Source organism: Perna viridis, chromosome 12, assembly GCF_037379345.1.
Source record: "Perna viridis isolate PV_CMFRI_1.1 ecotype Kerala chromosome 12, ASM3737934v1, whole genome shotgun sequence".
NCBI classification, from domain to species: domain Eukaryota; kingdom Metazoa; phylum Mollusca; class Bivalvia; order Mytilida; family Mytilidae; genus Perna; species Perna viridis.
In genome coordinates, this window is record NC_142456.1 from 28,305,310 (window position 1) to 28,324,148 (window position 18,839).

The 18,839-nt window shown below is 33.4% G+C and overlaps 1 protein-coding gene and 1 long non-coding RNA gene across 2 annotated transcripts; one reads left to right on the forward strand and one right to left on the reverse strand.

Moving 5' to 3' along the window:
- The first annotated feature begins 1,813 nt into the window (after positions 1 to 1,813).
- On the forward strand, positions 1,814 to 18,534 carry LOC148601910 (uncharacterized). The gene is made up of 9 exons (XM_088556444.1): positions 1,814 to 2,212; positions 9,801 to 9,894; positions 10,527 to 10,679; positions 11,407 to 11,553; positions 11,739 to 11,811; positions 12,840 to 13,061; positions 13,651 to 13,748; positions 15,661 to 15,729; positions 17,514 to 18,534. Exons 1-9 carry the CDS (start codon positions 2,183 to 2,185, stop codon positions 17,723 to 17,725), a joined length of 1,098 nt encoding a protein of 365 aa, XP_088412570.1. The 5' UTR covers positions 1,814 to 2,182; the 3' UTR covers positions 17,726 to 18,534.
- On the reverse strand, positions 11,545 to 14,524 carry LOC148601911 (uncharacterized). Its single transcript, XR_015917331.1, has 3 exons — positions 14,403 to 14,524; positions 12,463 to 12,524; positions 11,545 to 11,793 (listed from the first exon to the last, which is right to left on the reverse strand). It is a non-coding gene; the product is annotated as an uncharacterized LOC148601911 (long non-coding RNA).
- Positions 18,535 to 18,839: the final 305 nt, after the last annotated feature.

Here is an 18,839-nt window from a genome sequence, read left to right on the forward strand (position 1 = left end):
ATTTCAGCAATTGAAAGTTTCTTTTTATCTATCATAGTTTTTAAAATATTGGCAGAAAACTGTAAAAACAAACATCATCTTTCACCTTCTGAAGGCAAAAACTCTAACAATGATTCATCTGATAAACTTTGAACCAGTGCAGACTTTTGTAGGCCTTATAATGAGGATCATTTCGGAAATTGATAGAATTCGGCCAAACGTAATGCTTTTGGAGATAAATGCGAGAAAACATCTGTCTGACACTACATGTTCAATGTTCAGTAGCAACATTAGAATAGGGATATTACGTCGCAAAAGGCCAGTAACTCCAACATAGCCAAACAGATTAAATCGAAAATTAGACAAAGACAATTCTCATCATGCTGAACACATTTATCGTCGTCAGAATTTGGCTAAAACCTAACAGTTTTGGAGATATATGTGAAAAACTTTTGCCTGACCCTATGTTCTTTTTTTTTAGTAACGGCAGCCATGTGTTCCGACGGATCAAAAATCCACACAATAGTTCTATGAAGAAAACCCTACGGAACACTCACACCAAGTTTGGTGCTGATTTGTTTTGTAGTTTCAGAGGAGAATATTTTTGCAAAGTTGTTCACGACCACGACGACGGACGCTTTGAGTGATGCAATAACTCACATGGCCTATGTTCAGGTGAGATAAAAAGGGCAAAAACTCCATGGGTCAACAGACTTTCACCAAAATTTGACCACAGATAGAGCTCATCATACTGAACACTTTTATCCGCGTCTGATTTTGTTTAAACCTAACGGTTTTGAAAATATTTGCGAAAAATACTGTTTGTCCCTACTATGTTTCATTTAAGTAACGACGCCACGTTTTTACGCGGATAAAAACCCGAAGCGTTATTTCTGCAGGACACTTTCGAAGTGAATAAAATTCAAAACTACAAATACCGTAGTATATTTTATTTCAAAATGCATATTGGATAAGGTTTGATAACTACGTAATGATTGATAGCTCTGAATGGAGCTCAAAAGTACTTTAAACACACCAAATTATCTATACTCTAATAAAATTTGTTGGCTTAGTGTGTGTCGTATGCCTTATTTACTTGAAACATGTAGTTATACTAAGTGTGTAAATACATTTGAAAAATTCTAGTTTTTTGTTTGCATATGTAGGGGCGTGTATACAATTTCAAACCAAACGAGGATAGATGTCCAGTACACTGAGTTGGAATCGTTTTCTCGGAAATATTAAGATTTTCAGTTCTTATGTCATTCTAGCCGTTCTAAAACCCAAAACGTACTATAAGCAGTTGCAACCCCTAAAACACCAAAACGGTATATGATTACCAGGTATAAGGACCATATATACATAAACTCATAAATTGCACTTGTGAGCACGTTGGTTGGAGTCGTGTCGTGTCACAAGAAATGAACAAAAATGCATTTACTAGAAAAGTCCCACATTTGCACTATTATAATAGTAATTAAAACAACGACTCAACTATCCATTCCTCTTTAACAGACAAATAAGAAATGCATCAAATGGATAAGTAGCATTTGTTCTCAAACATGTCGACTTTCATGTACCGAGGATACACTTAGACTATAGACAAGAGTACTAGTTTGTGTTTATCCCAAATTAAGAGTTAAATTTCCAAACAGGAAGCCATCACCTTTATTGCGCTTAAATATCTTGGGAGGTATTACCATAATTAGTCTTGCTGACCATTTTCCAATATCCGACCAATAGAAATAAAAGTGAGAAATGACGACCAGGAGAAAATCAAATCCCATACTTACTTTATTATTCCAGCTAAGAGATTTATCCATGCATAATTTCATAGCTATAATTGGACGTGGCTGACCAATACAGCGTTATTTGACCAATGCCAATATACTACCATTAATTCCCAGATATTACCATACCGTATACCAGAATCTTTGTATTCGACAATTAAACCATCCTTTTTTTCATCCTACGATATTACGGTACCGTCTAGACAAGGTTCTATTAAAAGCTCTAGACTTGACCAAATCACTTTTCCAGGACGGCAATGCCTCGAAGAGACTGAGATGACATAAGCGATGAAATAAAACTAGTTTTTTTACCATTCAAATAACGTGACCAGACAGTAGGATTAATATATCAATCGGGCGGACTTAGAAAAACATGATTAGTGTTGGAGTTTTGTACTTGGCATTGTTCTTAAATGATGAAAATTACTGCATGCATCCTACAGGTAAGGTGTCTCTTTTGATTGCTATTTCACCATTTATTTTTTTAAATTACTGTCATTGATGAATGAAAAAATTAAATTTACTTCCCATGCATCGGTAATTCAATGTTATTAAAAAAAACTAAGGAAGTTGTTTAAAAAAGTGGGTGGAAAGGCATTACAAGTGTATGTTATTGATTTACCCTTATCTTTTATTGTTAAAATTGATGATTATTTGTGCATAATTATTTGTAAAGGTGATTTTGATGAAACACTGCAAATTTCAACAAGGACAAACTTATAAAGCATATTTCTTCTCAAATGATCTTTACCCTATTATGAGCGAGTTTTGAAAAAAAAACTCATTGAGAAAATAGATGTTCCCAAAAAAATGTCTGGAATATCGAGCCAGGAAATGTAAGGTTACAATTTTGTTTTAAAACAAAACGTGGGTGTCATGATTATTTTCATTGGGCATCTAGAATTTTATTTTGTTTAACCTAATTCTAAACCAACATAGACGAATCTCATATTATAAGATGGAAAGCAGACTTGTTTGCAAGGTTCTTTGTGGGTGTAATTGTATACAAACTAGAGGAGATTCCCGCCTTTGATTAACATTTATTATAGTTATTATCGGTTTTCAAAGGGCTAACATATTTATATGTATACAAGTATAGGAAAAGATAATCGTACTACCACGACGGAGCTTAAATGCAAAGTAGCTAGATTACGTGCTAATAACATCCGTTAAGATAACTGAAGTAATACGGATACTTTTACAGTGGCGAAAGAGAGATCCGCTCCAATGATTTTCCATTAGTTGTATAGTTAAAGTCGAAAAAAGGGTGCATCAGTTGACCACAACTTCCTTGAATCCGTCTTCAAAAACTTAGGTAAAAATATATGACTTTAAGATATAACCAAATTAACGAGCAAGCGAAGTAGGACAAGAGTGTAGAGAGGTAAAACATACGTAGTTCTTGTAAAAAGAGGGGGTGATTTGACCTGCCAGATTTTAGCAGACAATCTAACAATAGTTTATCAGTGAATGTATCAAGAAATAGAGAAATAATTTTACGGAGTTTTTTTTTCATTATAAAATGAGCATACCGTAGATGTATATTTGATCGTAATCTACACAAAACGGAATCGTAGTTTTTAACAAACTTGACTACATTTGCGCCATTATTTGGCACGTATGTAATTTGACGGTTTTGAAAAGCCAAGAAAGCTGGTTCCACTGTTTTGAAAAAGCCTTGAGTAAATTATTGACAGCATGCACATATTTATATTGCAAAACAAATATCACGGGGCTACTAATCAAGATTAGAGAGAAAAATCGTAGTATGGTGCAAAATTATATGAAGAAAGTTAAAAACAGATGGATGAATACCGTGTTTTGATGAGCAATTTGAAATTTCTTTTGAAAACACCTGCAACGACTTGCCAATAGGTTGAAAGCTTAGATAAATCTAGAAGGCTTGCGTTTGGAAATATAATCAGGAAATCCGATGAGTAACCGCTTGGCAAATTACGACCGTAATTATACTGAAAAGGTTTTTATTTTTAATTTTAACCATTTATTTGAAAAATGCACATCAGTAAGTCTAAAATTCTTAACATAATTAAGTTGTTAGTATTGCTGTTTCATTTTACACAATAGTGTCTTGAAAACTATTGATATTATAAATATGTATAAACAAAGTTATGATAATGACGTGTTGATCACACGGACAAACGGACGACCAAATGAATTGTCCGACCTTTACTTTGTGTATTATCATGCAGTAGTAAATAACTAAATAGGATTTCCCCTTCAAAGTGATTTTGATTAACTAAACTAATTTTTTTCCATTTTACTTGTCACAGTAAAACTTTTATTCACTTCAGATTTTTTTTGATACCGTTTTTATTCTTGGTTATATTATTCTACCATTTATTTGGCTAATTTTTAGTATACATGTATCATGCTGAAAATATTCACGACTTTTAATAGGAGGCAACTATCACCAAAACAAAAACAACTTTATAAATGTATCTAATCAAAATGAGTATACTTAATTATATATTTTGTTCAGGTGACCTTCTATTCAACCAATCGAAATTTAAGCTTTCGCGATTTTGAAACCATTACCTCAATTTATGGGAAAAACCCGAAAACTCAAAAAAAGAGTCTTCTAAACAGAAAGTTGAATGGAATAGTGTTCAATCCAAGAAACAGTGATTGGATAGAACACAATATACATATAACTTGAATTAGATTGAATCCAGGTTTAGCACATATCACCGTAGAACTTGTATGGGTGCTTTCATATTGCATAGTTTTATACATCATTCCCTATGTCAAAATAACTAGAACTTTAAATGTGCAACCACTGTGTGTGCAGCATTATCAAATTATACAATTCAAATACGACCTTCCTTGTGAGTGCCTCCACATATAAGAATATTCTGATCACTAAAATTTAGATATCTGTATGACAAAAGACCTAATTACAAAGGACGTAAATAGGATATACAAGTAAACTGAATAAATCGGATGACATTGCTAGAAGAACAAACAGTATAATTATTGAGGTCAATTTATTTGATTCACCAAACACCTTATCATTAGGCTTACAAAAATCCTTAGAAGTATTCTACAGATCCTTATAAGAAAAAGGCACTATTCAAAACTCCTTGGTTTTGCGATTTTACTAATTTAAAAACTCGAACCAATTGTCAAATGTATTCGTGTTTTTAATCAAATCGGTTTCCCGTGCAGTTTTTATTTTTATTGTTGCTTTTACAAATAAGTATATCTGCACTATTCAATCTGATGAGGACGGTTTTGAGAAGCGGTAACGCATTTGCCTAAAAATAATTTCTTGACTTTTATATATATTTATATATTTTTAAATTCAAGGTGGTGCGAACTTGATACGTAAAAAATTGTACCCAATCACACTGTCAAGCGAGAAAAATGCGCGACTTTTTCAATAGTTACGGCAAAACAGCAACTTTTACAAACAAAGCAAAGGTGTCTGTCAAAGTGATCATGAAGTAATGTTTCGTTGATCTTTTCACGGAAGTGAACATATCTTCATTCTTCTTTTTTCTTCTTAATATTATTAAATATGCTACTTACCTATAAAGTGTATGAGAGTGGTTAAAAAGTAGAAGGGACTTAACAGAATAAACTTCACCATTTTTTTTATAAAATGACCTAATAATATCTTGTAGATTCATTGGCCCTAGTTATATAAAAGAACATTAATTAAAACGTAAAAGAAACATTTTTCCCCACACTGATTTCTCATCAGCATATTTTCAAACAAACACATAATACAAAAACTACCGAACATAACGGATTTGGAAGTTCCAATTCTCAAATATGCAATTCTCGATACCTTAGATTTATGTATTATGATCTTAAAATATCAACTATCATCCTCTTTACATCTATGACGATATTTTGAATGTTAATATAGTTTTTCATTTTAAACTTTTTTTCTGCTTTTCTATTCTTCACTATCTCAAACTAGTACTAATTGTATTGGACAGGGACACAGATGTTCCCCAAACGTTATTTTGAAAATCAGTTCCTACGGCTCCATGATACAAAAATACATTGTACATGTTTTGTTTTTTTTTAATTTTCGACTGATGACCATCTTGGAATGGCGACCATTTTATTATTTTTTTTAAATGACCGACCAAAAGCACTTTCGGTGACCTATTTTTAAATCAAATATTACATATTACGATTTTTCCTATCTTAATAATTTGTTCGTCTTTAAACGGCGGATATGTTGGAATTGCACAATGGCATATAATGCTCGATTTTTCGGTCAAATTTGGATTTGTTACATAGCTGTTTCTGAGATCCTTCGCGGAGAAAGAATTAAAAATAATAACATCAAGAAGGAGAAAAATAAACCAAACAAAAACGATATGTTCCCCATTGCGTTTGGAAAAATAATCAGGTGACTAGTTAAGTGTATAATACTATGCTGTAATGTAATGTATAATATGTTGTAGATAAAAAGTTTTAAGTCTTACTACCTGAAAAAAATCTTTAACACCCTCCTTCACGATCATTGTAGGTATAATGTTTGTACAATTTATTAAAATAAAAACAAAAAATGATATTAGATATACAGATTGTTGATCTTTTGCCTGCAAATTTGAGAGAAATGTAGAAATCTTAATAAAATGTATTGCGTTCACGATCAAGATGTAGTACTTGTCTTATGTTATCGATCTGTTCACGTTCATTTCTCTCGCTTGACATTGTGATGTGGGGTGGTTTTAGTGCATGCGCACAAAAGCTTACAAGTTATGTTAAATCTACATCTCATTAAAAGTACCAAAAAGTTGATAAGAGTATACAATGTACAATACTGCCAACATAGTTAAATCTTTCACTCTTAAATAAAAACAGATTTTTCTTCCTGTTTAAATTACCAAATTGTGTTTTTTATGATATTCTTTCAACATATTTTTTTATTTTTGATATTTTTGTTGGAATTCTGTCCCTAGTGTGAGCACAATGGCTTGTTCTTATCAAATTATGCAGCCCGACTAATATACCACTAGTCGGGCTTTATATTTCATTGTGGGAGCAAGGCCCTCTGGTGTGGGTTTTCATTTATTTTTTAATAGCGGACGACTTGTGTCATTTTAAAAAGGTTTTTGATTTTGGGCGGTTGCTATTCCCATAAATGTGTTGTCCAATGCTGTCCACAGACATTTTGAGGTTCAACATTTTACAAGTGGTTGAGCATTCCCGAGAATCCACAAAACACATGCACCTTCAATTTGATCAGAATCAATTTGCCTGACTATTATAGGGAACTATAATCATATAATTGTAGATTGTTGGTCATTGTACACCCCTGAAAGCTAGTAAATCTACAGTGGTCATTTCACCGATGTAAGATATCACATTTGTCTAAATTGACGTTGTCTAAATTGAAGTATTGGTCACAACCATGGAAAATCATTCCCATTTACTACAGACTGAATGGTTATAATTTAGTTACTAGATCGCTTTCGTGATTAAGCATGAGAAAAGAAATGACCTCTGTCCATTACCGCCAATCGATTCTTCTCTAGATTTGTCGTAAAATCTTTTATCTCTAATAAAGGGCGAATAATGCGCACGGGCAGGCGTGAAAAGACGAAAGTAGGGATTTGATTTCTGTTTGACACGATATAAAAGGGCTGTATCAGATAATCTGTTTCCTTTTGTTGCTTACGAAAGTTTTTACTTATTCGAAAGCCTCGTCTTTACAATTTAATTGTAATATTTTGCTTCCGGTCACTCAAATATCAAGTTCATAGAGCACGGGCGCGATGTAAATCCTTTCCCTTATAATTAAAAAAATATAATTTTAAATAAAGTCTTTGAATTTTCACAATGTATATCCAAATTGAATTCGTTCGGCTACTGTTTTTCTTTAACTACTGAAATACACAATTCATTTTACTATTTGTGTTCGCAGTCAACCACATGCGTGCCTAAATGTGAATAGTTTACTGCTTACGGTATTAATTTTTGTCTTCCTAGGCTAAAATTCATTGATAGATGTCGATGGTTTGGGTCTCATTTTTAAACGAGTTGACCTGACGTTATTTGTTTTAAATCGGTGACAAGTCATGATTTTTTTTGTTTTTTTGTTTTTGTTTTTGTTTTTTGTTTTTGTTTTTGTTTTTGGTTTTTTTTTTTTTGCATAAAATATAAATGTTATGCTTTTCAAATTAAATTGATATATTTGTGAGCCATACTCCATGGTTTCTTTCTTCAATGAAGAGAACAACATGAGTGTTAAAATAAAAAAAGATTGATTCGATTCTCAGGTGGTGCAGAAACCACAGTATTGAAATAAGTTATTTTTCATTTTTTTGTTAGAGTAATATATGAACAATAAGAAAACAAAACCACTGCTTAATATTGCAGCTGATCGCAGATTGAAAAAAAAATGAATGATGTACAAAAAGGTTAATTTACATAAACCTTTCTTGTCATTATTAAGGATCAGACATTATTTCTTTGATTGCCTACTTCATATGTACTGATACCAGACAGCTTGTTTACAACGGCTTGCACTTTTCACTGTTGTTACGAAATAATCATATATCAACTCCAGACAATTCCTAAAAGTAAAGAGATAGAATCAATAAACAGTTACTAAAAACTTCCAGACAAAAATCGCATTAAATATACATACAAGCGAAATACAAATGGCCTTGAGCAGCTTATTTTTGCAGGTGCAGAAACACCCCCATTTACCGTGTCTTTCTCAATCGAACCAATTCGACTCTTCGTGCCAATTTAGTATGAAATGCACAATCCGACATAGATAAAAATATCTTATGCTGCTCTCCTTTTCTTCTGTTTGTTGTCTTCACTTGTTACAGACGTATTGATTCTTCATCTACATCTCGGTGAATCAACTTAGTAGCAGACGTTCGGAACTTCTCATTCATTATGAAGTTTTATGTATTACGCAAGTAAGCAGACGTCTGCATTCAGATGGCTTCCTTTTAATATCGTCTTTTTATTGGTGGGCATTTTATATGATTGTATATTCTTTCCTATTCTCTAGTTTCAGTAAGATTAAACTTGTGCCCATACCTGATGAAAAACAAAATGGTATTGTAGGGCAAGTTTGAACTTTGAAGCCATTATTTTTAATAAAAAAAAAAACTGTAAAAAAAGTTAATGGCCATTTACACATAGTATTAATCCAGCTTATATTGCCATACTAAACCTGGTAACATTATTTATAAATTCGTTCCACACAACATGCATGTAACAGTAGAGCGTGCATGATTTCTCCATTGGGCTGTTCCTTTCGCCACTAAGGATCTCACCCGTGACAGCCCAGCGACAGTTAAGCATTGAGCATTAACAATTTATAAAAATCAATTTACTGGATACTTTAATTTGCTACCTTTACTCAGCATAAATGTAATGTAAATGTAGACTGTTCTGTCTCAATGAAAACACCAATAGGGCAACAGACGAAAAACAAGTCGCGCAACACATATGAACTAAAACGTTTTGTAGTACGCTCATAATAAATAAGCAGTAGGAACCCATCTAAAAGCGATGTTTAAATGAGGTACTTCGAAAGGTTGGACAGTTCTCAAATTCTCAAAACTCCCATCTCAAAAGTCACAATTTCAAAGAAAACGTACATGAGTTTCAAGATAAAAAAATACACTTGGAATGTTACTTCGAAGGAAAGGTTATCTGACAATAGTTAACAATGTAAAGTCGTCGCATTTGTGATAGACTTTAGAGCCGAATTCGGGGTTACCGAATGTGTTATTTTTCGAGGATTTTATACCTCGAAAACCCCTGATAAGGAAAACTACATACACTGTGAAGTCAGCCTCATATCTTGACCTACACTTAGAGATCGATGTTAAATGAAAACTGTTGGCGGTAGTTTCTAGAAATGCAAAGGACGCTTACCCTACCGGTGCACCTGGTCCATGCTGTCAGTTTTTAGCGGAGTCCAAATTGCTCATTTATTTTTGTTACTTTGTATGTATTATGTTGGTTATTTTATGTTCTTTGTTGTGTGTGCACTAAGTGGTACTGATTAATCTTTTTTAGATAATGTTGCAGATTGGTACATGTGCAATGGTAAAACATTACAACACAACCTCAGGCAAAATCCTTATTTGTGAATCCATTAAATGTCGCGGGGGTAAGTATTGTACCAAATCTAAATTGACATTTCTAGTCAGTCCGCCTGTAGAAATGCAATTTATTGGAGTTTTCCACTTTTACTGAATTTGTCGTAGAGCTTAGCTTTAAAAAACTCAGTATGTGTCTCTAGAAAAGACGATAATATATCCCGGTATACAAACCACGATCATGCAACCACATTGGTTGAAAAAAATTGCTCGCCCTGTCTTGATGTGCTTTGTTATAGATAGACTTGCTCCGCGTGCTTATTCTGCTCAAGCTGGATATTTGATTTTGTGAGAAATGTCCTTTGATTTTTATTTTGTAATTACTGTCTGTATTTTTCATTTCTATATTAAAGATTATTCAAGCACACTTACAAACCAAGGCAGCTTTGTATCACGCTTCTCAATATCAGCAATCTGGATAATTTTCTGATTTCTTTTTAATTTCCTTGGTATTTTGTATGATGTGATATATATTTGTTATTTCAGTCTCTGTTTATTTACTTTTTGATCTTGACAACTGAATTGATATTTTTTCAACCATGCATTTTCTTGGATTTCATAAACTATGAAATGTGTGAATTAAACAAGAAAGTTCAGGACAAATTTGCGATACTAATCCTTAGTGCTTTCTAATTTTGAACAGATTTAGAATTTTGTACCGCGAATTTCACGAGCGATGTGTGTAATCCATGTCCATTTGGGACATTCATGGTGGATACAGTAGATTCTGGGGCGTATGAAGATGACCGTTCTATATTTAGATGTGTTCATAACCTTCACTGGTCATGTCCACCAGGTAATCTATAATTTTAAACACCCCAGAATAACATTATTGATACGTCTCTATTTGAAATAGGCAGCGATTGGAACATGGAAGGGCAATAGACGAACTGCAAAATTCTAACCATACGAGAGAATTTAAAATACACACACACATAGAGGACAACAAAGAACACGAACTCCAATAAAACCTGGACATACATATATATGTACTTCAGATAAGTGAGCAGTTCTCGATTCTTGAAAGACAACCGGCATGTTGATCATTGTTAAAGGCCGATGAAAGAAGAAAGATATACATGTATATGAAGACCCGTTCCCAATGTGACCAACAACCCCTATCGGTCATACATGTAGTTCAATCGAATTATGGCGACGACCATAATATATTGGCTGCATATCCTTACCTCATAAGCCTTGTGAAAGCCGCTAAGCCCGATCTACAGAGTCGCGGTGTAATGGTCGAAATTTCTAGCAAAATGATTTCAGTGACAAAATTCCATACGTTAGAACAGCTGGAATGTTACTACACAGGAGAATAAAGTTGGCACTGGGGGAATCGATGTCGTCGCGTTTGCCATAGACGGTTTAGTTTTGTGGGTAATTCGAGATGAAGGTCAAAAAGAGACTTGTTGCACTCACACGCGGAACAACATGTTACAATTCTGTTCAGTTGAAATTTTAAGATATTAACAACCCGATTTTTTATTCTTGAAATCAAAGACGTGTGACGATATTTTCAGAGGCTGAGATGGTATATGGTAAAGTAACGGGTTCCCTGCAGCCTCCATGTGAATGTGATAGATCCAGAGGATATTATGGGTCAAATCCTAATAATTGTGATCTTTTAGATGAACCATGCGAAGAGGGTCTAGAGCTATCTGTTCGTGGTAATGATTTTACTATTTCTTCATTTTTCATTGCCACTATTTTCTCAATCCTGCAAGTGTTTCTCTAATTTTCCATGTTTCATAATACTTCAGCCTTCTTTTATATATTTTTGCTACACCCGACATCTACAAGAATAAATCAATGTCTAAAATTGTTCGGATATGTTTTTTTTTTATCGTTGCAGGTAATTGTGTGCCTTGTTCATCTGGTACATTTAAACCAACCAAAACATTTTCACTCTGCAAGAGGAAAACAAAGTTAGTATCATGAGCAAGCAAACACCGCACACATTGTTACAGACAGGAATTGTGTCGACCATTAATGTATTCGGGGTAGTTTTTGCATATTATCCTTTGATGTCTACGTAATTCAAATCTTTAATCGCACTGGACAAAAAATGTAAAAAACAAAAACAAAAACAAAAACAAAAAAACAAAATATAAAAAAACGAAACCAATGATGATATGCTAAATAGTGCAAATGAAAGAAGTAAAACATGGCACTGAAACAATAATAACCGCCACCATGACACAGTCGAAGTGAAAGATGTGATTTTCTGATAAGTGAGGGGTTTTTTAAAGCCTTGACTATGCTGTCAGGTCTCTCACGGATGGCTAGTATGGTTTCTTTTGTTTTCATTGTTTTTCTATGACAGACAGGTGCACGCGACCGTGTCTGTCATGGGTAGAATAGTCAATCATATTGCGCAAAGTAAAAGTAGTCCATTAAAGTTCAGAGGGTCAATGAATAAATTAATCAAACTCTGTACGCAGATTTGCACTACTTGTGTTTACATATGTTACTCTAAAATCCATTGTCCAAAATGGCCATGGCCTGCTGCCACATGTCTATTGATTAATAATTCATATATCAAATATTGTGTTATATTGATAATTGTAATTTTGTACCTTGTATCATGATGAGGGCTTATATAGGCTTAGCCTGTTGCCCAATCCATTTCAGCTTTATACTGAAAAAAAAATATTGTTTAAACTTTAAACTGTCTGACAAGGTATGTTCATATATTCAAATTATACAAAACCTTAGAAATTAATTGGTACAAAACAACAGAATTTGCGGGGTGATTACAGTAAATCGCACGTTGGAAATCGGTGCTAAGTAATACCGGACATATATTATGCAAATTACTCATTGACGTTTATTATAATTCCACAGTGTGAGAAATTCTTCGTCCTTCCCCTAATTCCCCTGAGACTCATGTAAGAACCTATTAATCTAAAGAATTGGATCGTGCCTGTCACAAATAAAAGTTTTACTTTTCCAGCTGTTCAGAGTTCAACAGATTCACAATTCACTATGGTAGTACTACCTCAGATGCAATTTGTGGACCTTTATTGCCCACCTCATCCGACCAAGGCCATATCCCCTACCTCAATATAGATGTTAGCAAACCCACTACAGTTGATATACAATCAAGCTTCCATCAATCAAATACTGAGGACGGTTTATCAGATATATTCAGCAAACGAAATATATTTCTTGTTATGTAAGTAAAGAAAGTAAAACTGGCTGAAAAATCCACAAATGTAAATATCAAAGACAAGAACAATGTTGAGGAATTAACAAATTATGTTACGAGATTAAGGAGGTAGACCTAAGGTAAGGCCCACAACTCTTACAAATCATTTTAACGTTTGTATTCAGCATTTTACATCAATTTCATGTAAGCATCAAACTTACTTGGAATGATTTCATTTCAAGTTTTATAGGTTTTGGTGAAATTGAATATAATACAAACATATCAGTAATTTCAAGAGTATTGTTCCTCACCCTAGGTCTACCTTAAATCATAGTGAGAACAAATTTCAAAAATAAATTTCTGATGAATAAAGGGAACACAGGTAAGGGCACAAGACTGCGTACAACTACATAATGCAACTGAAAGATTGATTTTTATTTATCAATTTGGTTAAGATTTCAAATTTGATGTGCGCCTTTCTATACATTTAGTAGCATATTATGGGGAATAGGATGTAAACTATTTTGGGTACTCTCCGATATTCCTGTTCTGTGGGATTGTTATGCGATTGAGGGTATAGCATCACAATGTATGCGTGTTATCATTATTATTACAGCATCATGTTACCCGCTGCGATTCTTATCATTGTCATACCCATTGCTATTGGATTGTGTATTAAGTACAGATATTCTGTCCATATTAAATGTTGCATGGGTGAGTATTTGGGTTATGTATTATTATGTCTCATTTTTCTTCTGTTTGTTTTGTTCTTTGCATTGGTTTCTTAAAAGTAACGTTTACGTAGACTTTTGATCAGGGGTTCCTAATTTTCATAGGATAAAACAAAATTTCTCCGTGGTTTATGGATGTGTAAAATCGGACCATTCACTTTCAAAACAAAATAATCCGAAGGACTCCTATGTCAGGTTTACTAGTGAATGGTTCGATTTTACACATCCATAAATTCTGGAAAAACAGTGTTTAATCCATATAAATCTGATCTTGAACTATTCTGAAATATGTTAATAGTTTTTATTTTTGTAGGCTCCATTCAGTGAAATTGACACCCGATATTGACATTGCAAATGGCGGCATTCGAACGACAACGTAACGTGGTTGTCAATTTCTATATTCAAAGTATTACGGGCTACCTACTGATAACTGTATATCTTTCAAATATTGTTTTGAATATACAATGCCTAAAATAGACGGAATAAAGCGGATAATACCGTTTGAATTTCTAAACGGCTCTACCTTTTGTCGAGGAGTAATCAAGGGAATCAAAAGAATGTAATCCAGGGACAAAGACCATACATGAAAAACAGACACACACAACAAGAAACATAAAATAACCAAAATAATACATACAAATTTACAAAAGTAAATTAGCATTTCGGACTCATCTAAAGACTGGATGCATGGAGCAGGTCGAAGCGATGGCAGACATGTTGTCTACGATATGTACATGGAATTTACACTGTTGTCAAAACTGTTATCGCTGAGGTCGTATATTAAGGTGAACAATCAATCATAATGTACGAAAAAGACAAATGCTAATAAAGAAATGATTACAGCATCCAAGTAATTCCTGTTAAATTGTTCTAGATGAATCGTTGTCCTGAATGTATACTGAAGAGTACTTTCGTGCTTTTTTTTGTGGTTTGGGCTTGTAGTGTTCGGGAACAAGCCCGTTACGTATACGACACAAGCATATTATATTATCGACTACAGATTATTGAAATATTATTTACTTTCAGAAGTAACAAGCTTTCTGATTGGATAAAAAAATGTCTATTTCTCATGGACCTAATTTTGTAATGTGACTGTGACGTCATCAATCTTTTTATGATGATATAAATTAATTTGAGATAAATATTGTAATCTGATTGGTTAAAGGTTTGTTTTATCTCAATGGATAAAAAATTTTTGACACGCCCCTATTCAGTTTAATTGATCAACTTTTCTCATGTTTAAAGATAAAGATATGTTTTGATATTAATTTATAAGAATTGGCTATGATAAAAATTTTGTCTATTGAAAAATAACATAAATTTTCCATGTGCATATTTTGTTTATTGCACTTCAATATGCACATGGAAAATTTATGTTATTTTCCAATAGACAAAATTTTTATTATTGCCAATTCTTATTTAAATACTCGTTGAATTTTAATACTAAAATTAAATTATAACTAGTAACTGCGTAGTTCACTCTATGTAAACTGCATATGAAGACCTTGTGTGATCCCTTATGACAGGCTTGACTGTATGCATTGATTACTAGTAAATTAAATTTCCATTTTGACAAGTTTGATGTGGTGTTTGTCAAAAATCAAACCTTGATGGTGAATACATTATTCATGGCCACAGAGAATGGTACTGGAAAAAAAATAAACTTTGTAAACGCAGCTTTTTAAAATAGGTTAAGAAATCATTTTGTCGTTGGCACGCTTTAAGTAAAAATAGTTGAATGGTCAAATTGCTGCTCTCAGACCGCCATTTTAATTATTCAGAATGCATAGCACATAATTATTTGCCAATTCTGATACGAAGTTCTGTTAATCTATACAAGCAGAACGGCATCGTTTATGAACAATACAATTGTGTCCATACATAATTCATTGTAGCAATCAATAGACGAAATGAGAACATTGATGTCAAACCATATGAAATCCCATTGAAAAAGGGCGATAAAGGTCAGTTTATCCATTTTTCTATCAGATTAAAGAAGTGGTGATTGATAGGTGGACAGTGGGAAAGCAATAACTACGGACTTTCTCCGTAATTGAACTGATGGTTACTTTATCCAGGCCTATCGCGTTATGGCGGTCAAATAATCCGCTTAGACCATCTGGCTTGTACATAGCTGTATTTATCATTTGCACTGTTGAACTCTTATTGTGTGCCTGTCAAAAAAAATTCATGACGATCATCTTGAAAGTGAAAATAAGTTCATACAGCCAATATCATTTTATCAATATTTAAAGTAGTGTAATTTCAAATTCATAAGTAACTTGTCAACTATATGGATAAAAAAATCTTCGTCTAATACCTTCTCATTGACGTAATTTTACTATATGACAATGATACACTTTTTATGATTTAACAAGAAAAGATTATAAGGAATATTATTAATCATGACAACAATCATAATTTTCTGTCTATTCGAAAAATAACTTAATGCCCGTGGTGTTTTGACAATAGCACAATACTCTGATTTCTTAATCCTATATTTAAATTACTTCAGTATTGCGATAAAAATTAGTATGGTAGAAAGAGATGAGAACTAGTGGTAAATCCCCGTAATTACTTTGAGTTTTGGATAAATAGAAAATTCTTGTAATTGTTGTTATTTCTCGATCGCTTATTCCTTTGTGCCCCAGTGAACAAGAAAAAAATAAATAAAATTACACGACAATGAAGGCTCTTCCGGATAAGAACTATGTCACTAGATGGAAGTATTTTTCAAACAGAAACCAGACTTTGAACATGTTTAAATAATTATGTACGTACCTTGTTAGTTTCGAAACTTTGTTTTAACACAATCAGGCGTGTCGTTTTCAGTGGTCAATTAGTTTGCTCATTACACTGATTGTCAAGATAAACTGATCAACTGCTGACCAAGGAAGAGAAATAATAGGTTTAATCCCTGGTCATCTCTTGAGGCTTTCCTTAATGATTAGGATGGATGACTTTGTAAGGACCATAAACAAACTCATAAGAAAATAGGAATAAAGGACTGTCGGATAGTTGATCTTTATCTTAATTGATTACAGCCAATGTTGCATCCAAATTATTGTCCTGGCTTATTCAGTCAGAAAATGTATGGCACCGTCCAAGTGTTGTAAACAAGCTAATTTAAAAGAAAACTATTTTGACATGATTTATATGAAATGGACTTTCTTAGTAATCTAGAATTAAAATTAGTCGCGTATAAACAAGAGCTAGCTATCAAAGTTACGGTATTTCGTGCCATTCGCAAGTTTTCAGAAATGAAGTCTATTTTGCCTACAATTAAAAACTGCTTTTATCACAAAGGACGAGAAGCGTATATTTGTACCTTATATTGCATTTTTTCTTAACTATTAAGAACAAGGGTTAACGGAATAATCACAAATATGCCGGACTAGGAAATAAATCGAACTTCATTGACATTCAAGAAATACCATGACAGGTGACTTGTTAGGAGCAGGAATAGCTCTGACCATTCGTGTACGGTCCACATGCCTTTGTTGTCTAAAATAATTAACTAGAAAACATATGTATAATTACAATTCGGGGTTTGCTGAAGTTTTGACAAAATGACACTTGCTAAGACCATTTATTTGAAGAAAATTTAAAACGGAAATATCAATACAAACGTGATAAAGAGATGTTATGTATATTTGTACTTTTTTAGAACTATATAGTAGTGTCAGCCTTTTACTGTAGTTCCACCGTAAAGCTTAGTTTCTATGCAACTTTTCTTGTATTCTTCCAGTTCATGACGACAAAGTAAACATCGAGCAGGCCCCGGAAAGGGAACCAGTACAATCGGAAAGTCCGATTTACAATCGTCCAAAGAGCAGCGACTATGGTGTGACGAAGATCACAGTTCACGTTCACAGCAAAGGTGACATGCATGTTAGTAATGAGGACCGTGGATTCACTCATCCAGGCAATCTCGGCGCCACAGACAATGACATATGTTAAATATATATATGCGTGTTTAATGCAAACACCTTCTATTTAGGTTTTATCTGTTGATAAACTGTAAAATATACTGTAAAAGAAGTTAGATTACAAAGGGCGTGCTTTTGACCCGGGCTTTTGATTTATAGTGCGCATTTTACTTATTGAAACATTGTGACGTTGTCTCATGCTAAGAGCGCAGGTATTTATTATTGTTTAACCATATTCGTCTGGTTGACGGGACAAAAGCCTGCATTGTTTGCACGTAGGACAGTATTTTCTCCCAAATTTGATTTTTTTGTAAAAGCCTGTTGGTTCTTCAAAAATGGGTTAAGAAGAGTTAGTGACCAGTTTGTACTTACAGCAATTTCAGAAATAGTTGATACTGATACACGAACCTTTGAACATGGATTGATTGTAGGGCTATAAAATATAAATGCTTATTATGCAACACACATTATGCAGAAACAAAAAAAGATGTCATCATTAAATGTTATATATGTTAAAAGAGTTTTCTACATTAAAGTGTAACAAGAACAACAAGAGACAATTTGGTCTACCTTCTTTAGATCACGTGACATTAACTCTTCATCCGTTTTCCTTTGTTGTTTGATTTCATAATTATTTGAAATTTGCCGCCTTCAAACGTACGTTATACAAACCTAGTGAAAATGGTATATTGGTGATGTAAATAAAAGAATCTTTCCTGTTTGTCAACAAATTACCTCTATTGTATACTGTGCCTGCTATAACACAAACATCAGAAGTGGTTGTGTGTGTATTGTCCCGTCTTTTACGTCTATTTACATTAATACTAGTGAAATTTTGGAGTAAATAGTATAAATAGCAGATACAGAGTTGTTATTTCAATGCCTACTGGTCGAAGTAAAAAGTTAATTATGTTCAATCGAAGTCAAGCAGGGGCGGAGCCAGCATTTCGGATTAGGACGAGGGGGGGGGGATTAGAAAGAATTAAAAACGTCATGAAAATCAAGATTTTATCAAAAAAAAATATCCAAAAATCAATGGGAACGTACCGCGGGTTCGCACCCGTCCAGTGTTCAACTCATTTTATTGAACCAGTTCATATCAACCACTAGATATCATAAAATACCATCGTGTGTGAAAAATACAT